The sequence below is a fragment of the Pangasianodon hypophthalmus genome, chromosome 23 (genome assembly GCF_027358585.1).
Source record: "Pangasianodon hypophthalmus isolate fPanHyp1 chromosome 23, fPanHyp1.pri, whole genome shotgun sequence".
NCBI classification, from domain to species: Eukaryota; Metazoa; Chordata; class Actinopteri; order Siluriformes; family Pangasiidae; genus Pangasianodon; species Pangasianodon hypophthalmus.
Window position 1 is genome coordinate 16,885,790 of NC_069732.1, and position 4,984 is coordinate 16,890,773.

General features: G+C 41.7%; 1 protein-coding gene across 1 annotated transcript in view; it reads right to left on the reverse strand.

Moving 5' to 3' along the window:
• The window catches only part of uncx (UNC homeobox), a 4,371-nt gene extending 34 nt beyond the window's left edge, over positions 1 to 4,337 (reverse strand). Inside the window, exons 1-3 of the mRNA XM_026929994.3 lie at positions 3,377 to 4,337; positions 2,594 to 2,769; positions 1 to 1,334 (exon numbers count right to left, since the gene is read on the reverse strand). The exon at positions 1 to 1,334 is cut by the window's left edge and continues 34 nt beyond it. Of these exons, the coding sequence (XP_026785795.1) occupies positions 339 to 1,334; positions 2,594 to 2,769; positions 3,377 to 3,635 (1,431 nt within the window). The 5' untranslated portion in view covers positions 3,636 to 4,337 and the 3' untranslated portion in view covers positions 1 to 338. The remainder of the gene's footprint in view (positions 1,335 to 2,593; positions 2,770 to 3,376) is intronic.
• Between the last annotated feature and the right edge of the window lie 647 nt (positions 4,338 to 4,984).

Here is a 4,984-nt window from a genome sequence, read left to right on the forward strand (position 1 = left end):
CTTACATATATAAATATTTTAATACTTTTTTACAACGTTTGAGGTTTTGTCTTGTTCTCTTTACAGTTTGTTACAGGGAGCTGCTGCTGCTGCTGCTGTTGTTGATCTATTTTTTTTTTTCTTCCAATAAACATTTAGCCCACCACACACATACACAAGTGTTCACACAGATACTTCCCCTAATCATAATATAAATATGTCAATGAAAAAAAAATAAGAATAAAAAATAAAAAGGGGGCCGCGTTGATATGTCAGTGTGTTTTTTTTTCCTCTTCGGTTAAGCTTTGAAAGAGTGTCAGGCAATAAATTGACACTCCTCGATTTACTCAGTGCCCAATTTATCCCATATCGACATCAGCCGAGTCTTTGTCGGTGTCCGTGTGGGCTGAAGGCGATTCGGATCTCTGTGGATAATCGAACACGCCTAACGACTGCTCCTTTTTTTCGGACGGGGGAGACTTTGGACAGGCGAGCTCTGACTCTCTATCTGGCGGACACGCTTCGCCCGGTGAGGGCCCGGTACAGGCTTGGCCCGGACTGGCCTGCACTGAACCCGCGAGTGGACCCGATGGACTGACCTGGCCTTTGATTGCTGTCGCGTTTGGGTTTACACTGCTCAGCTCCGGGTCACTCCTCTGTACTGGACTTCCGGTAGCGTCACTGTCGCTTACGAGAACCTTTGGCCCGTGCTCGTGCTCTTCCTCGGTGCCTGCCGCGGTGCCCTTTAGAGCAGTCTGTGGCACGATGAAACCGAGCGGCTGTGTGATGGGGTAAAGCAAAAAGTGGCCCTTCCCTATCAAAGGCCGCGCAGAGGCTACTGGGAAGTCGACGGCTGGTTTACGTCGTGGCCTGGAGTCCGACAGCAGGCTCTCCACGCTGAAAGGATTGGCTTTTTGGAGACCGGGGGATCTGGCGAGGTTCGCCTGGCGCGCGCCGTCTGACGAGTCCAACTCGGCTCCGCTCGCGTCTGCGTGCGCGCTTCTTTGGTTCGGCGTTTGCTCGCAGCTCGCGTGCGTTTGGTGGCGGCTGACAGCGTCGCAGTGCATGTGCTGGTGCTCGCTGTCCGTCACATGCGACACGCCGCTGTCGCTGTCCGAGCCCGGCGTGTGAAACAACTCCCCGGGAAGCAGCTTGCCACCCTGCGACCGCAGCAACCGCTTTTCCTGCTTGCGTTTCTTCTTCTCCATGCGCTCGCGCTCGCGCCGCGCGATCTCCTCGGGGTCCATGGGCTCGCCGCTGCACGTGGTCGGGTGCGAGTTGTGCGCTGGTCGGCCTGGACCTTTCTTCGTGTTCTCTTTTTTCCTCCACTTGGCCCTGCGGTTCTGGAACCACACCTGCAGATTATTGGAGGAGGAAAATATATATATATATGCATATTTTTTAATTGATATGCATGCTTTTTTTTTTCCAATCCATTGTTCAACGCCATTTCCAAGGAGTTGGTCTTCAATACAGATGTTAATAGATATTTCCAATAAAATCCTGATCTGAAGTATATTGCATCAGTATTCTACGCTTAATAAAAGAAGTTACAATAAAATAAACTAAAATAAAAAATAATATAAACTATTTGAAAAAGCTTTAACAACCAAACAAATTAGACCCTATTCCAAATTTAACCAGAGCAACATAATATCCAGAGGAAATATATTCCTAACAAAACATGAATAGAAATGCTTATTAAAAAAACTACACTAATATGAGCTACATGGAAAGTCTTCTAAAATAATTTTTAGATGTTTGGTTGCTTTGTTTTTAAGCAGCAAATCATCATGTATCGCTTTTTAAAAGCGTGTTATCAATGATTAAGCAAACATTAAAAAAAATAATAAAATAGTTTTAGATTAATAGTATAATATAGACTTTTATATGTTCCTAAATACAATTATTATGACTAGGCCTTATGAGCAAGCAAACTGTCTGAACTCTACTGTCATGATCTTGTTTTATTTTTTTCATTTGGCAACATTCAACTTTTTTTTTTCAATATTCAAGACTTTAATGACATTGGTTTATGGTATTGGTTATGGATTAAAATGTATATCTTAATAAAACCAAAATTAATAAGAGCAATGACATATTTGTTGCACCCCACACTGAGAACACTGCTAAAATATCCTGCATCATTATCAGATGTGTACAACTGTGTTTTTTTTTTTTTTTTTTTTTTTTAAAGAATAGAGTCTGGAAATAAGAACTAATCATCTAATAAAACGACTCGTTAATCTCGTTGAAGACTAGAGTTTTAGCTACAACATGACAATTTATTATTTTTTTTTATTATTAGAATTTAATTTTCATGTTGATGTTATTTACAGTCCCTATGGTGATGTGTAAGGTTGATGTTTAAGGTGGGCCTACAGTGAAAAGCAGCAGATCAGTAGAAAAACAGCCTTAATTGCAATTGAAATTCCCAAACCTATGAAAATTATTTATATAAAAAAAATTCAGAACTTTTACACCAGATGTGGTCCCATAAACAACACAGGAATGTACTTGCACATTTTTCCTCTAAAGGATTTCAACTCTAATCATCACTTTATGACTCAAAACAACATCAGGGACATTAAATAGAAATATTTCATAGTTTTACCTGCACCCTCGATTCTATCAAGTCCAGTCTGAGAGCCAGAGCCTCCCTCATGAACACATCTGGATAATGGCTCTCATTAAAAGCCTTCTCTAATTCTTCCAGCTGCCAGCCAGTGAAATTGGTGCGAGTTCGCCTTCTCTTACAGCCAGGGCTATCCTTCTCTGGATCTCCTGAATCTACGAGAATAGAATATGTTAGAATATTAACACCAGGCTTTGTCAGACCTTAATGTCAGGGTAAAGCTTGCACAATTTCCCTTTTGGCCTCGTTTTCTTCCTATTGTTTGCTTCTAATGTGTAGTTCTGTCATATTGTTATTGTTATTATTATTATTATTATTATTATTATTATTATTATTATTATTATTATCATCATCATCATCATCATCATCACCATTAATAATAATAATAATAATAATAATAATAATTTAAAAACAGCGTGGTGTATGTTAGCAAGCTACCAAGCGCAATTAAATCGCAAAATTCAAAACTAAATAAATAAAATAATAAAAATCCGTCAGCTGTGTGTCCTCAGAAGCATCACACTTTGCATCAGCTTTCAGTGCAGTAAACAAACTACACAGCTTCTTTGTTTCATCTGGCTCTAACACTCTTGTTTTGGACGCCTCTTGAAGAAGATACAGAAGCGTTCCTTCAACAATGCGCTTTTACATCGCTTTTTAAAGCATTTCATTTGATGGCACGGATTTTTTTGTCGCTGTTGTTGTTGTTGTTGTTGTTATGTCGCTGATATTGTAGGAGTATTTTACGTTTCGTTAGCCTACCTGTCAGTTTGTACTGCTGGTTATCTCCATTCATAGCGCAGCCAGACGACAGCAGCGGGTTCGAGTTCACTACCGAGGCGGCGCACGAGCCGTTCAGTAATCCGTCTATGGAGAAAGGGACGGCGGCCGCGGACTGCAGCTGATGCCCGGCCAGTTCGTACACATGGTGGTGGCCGAGGTGGTACGGAAAGCTCACCATGCCGCCGAGCGAGCCTCCGAACTGGGCGTGAGGTGGATCCAGTATCCTGCTGTCCATCATCTCCCGGGCAAAAAAAAAAAAAAAAGGAGGAAGCGACGTGTAGAGACCCGGCGGCGCAGAGTTTAAAAGACACGCAGCGTGCGCGGCCGCCGAGGAGGGGACATGGTGCGGGAGAAAAGGAGGGGGGACGAGCTGTACTTTATCAACGCGGCCACCTTCCAATAATTAGCCTCGGCTCGGGGAATTTGAGACCAATGAGAAGCGCTAATCGGCGGTGACGTCAGAGACGCGGGCAGAGAGCGCTTTCCCTATCGATTGCTAATTAAACCTGACATCCACCTCGATAAACAATATCAGAGCTGTCACAACAAGGCAGAGGGAGGGGGAGCTTTGATAAGGACTAGGCTACATGACGACCACGCGGGGGGCCTTCGAACGAGAGCGATCGCATTTGATACCCAGTTAAACGCTAAACAGACACTGAAATCTCACCTCGGAGGAAAAACCCAGTGAGCTGGATTCACCGTCGTTTGAGTCGATGTGTCTTTATAACAGATCTCCTTTTCTCCCTGACAATTACGCGCACACGTAAAGGCGCGCGCACGTGCACGCCAGACGCGATAAAGGTCGTTACAGTGGTCTATAAAGATAAGAGCAGCCCACTTCAATGCACTGTTGACAAATGTGACTGGATTCAGTGTTGGCTGCTGATACTTCGCTCGAGCATGCGGTCAAGAGCAGACATTTATCACAGAGCTGTCAGATGTAATTCAAAACTACAACTGGTCCAGTATACAGAGGCGCAGACACATGAACATGAGCACGTTGTTTAAGTGTCTGGAAGAGGTGGGGGTGAACCTTGGGTTCTGCACGAAACATAAATGAACCTATTAATTACACGAGCCATTAATTAAAAAAAAAAAAAAAAAAAAGCAAATTTAGGATTGCCTAATATCTAATGAGAGGTATTTCCCCAGACTTGGGCTGCATGTGTGATTAATGGAGTCTAATTCATAATTGCAAAATTAGACCCTAGTTTTACTCCCGCACCCAGAACCCTAACATTTTATACATTTCTTATAAAAGTTGGTCTACATGCATTGACTAGCCTTTATAACATATATATTACATATATATCACACACACACACACACACACACACACATATATATATATATATACACACATACATATATACGCACATATATATATATGTGTGTGTGTATACATATATATATATATATATATATATATATATATATATATATATATATATATATATATATATATATACATATATATATATATATATATATATGGGGAGAGATACACACGTTTTACGTACACATATGTTGTGTGTGTGTGTGTGTGTGTGTAATGTAAAGCACACATACATACATATCACGTTT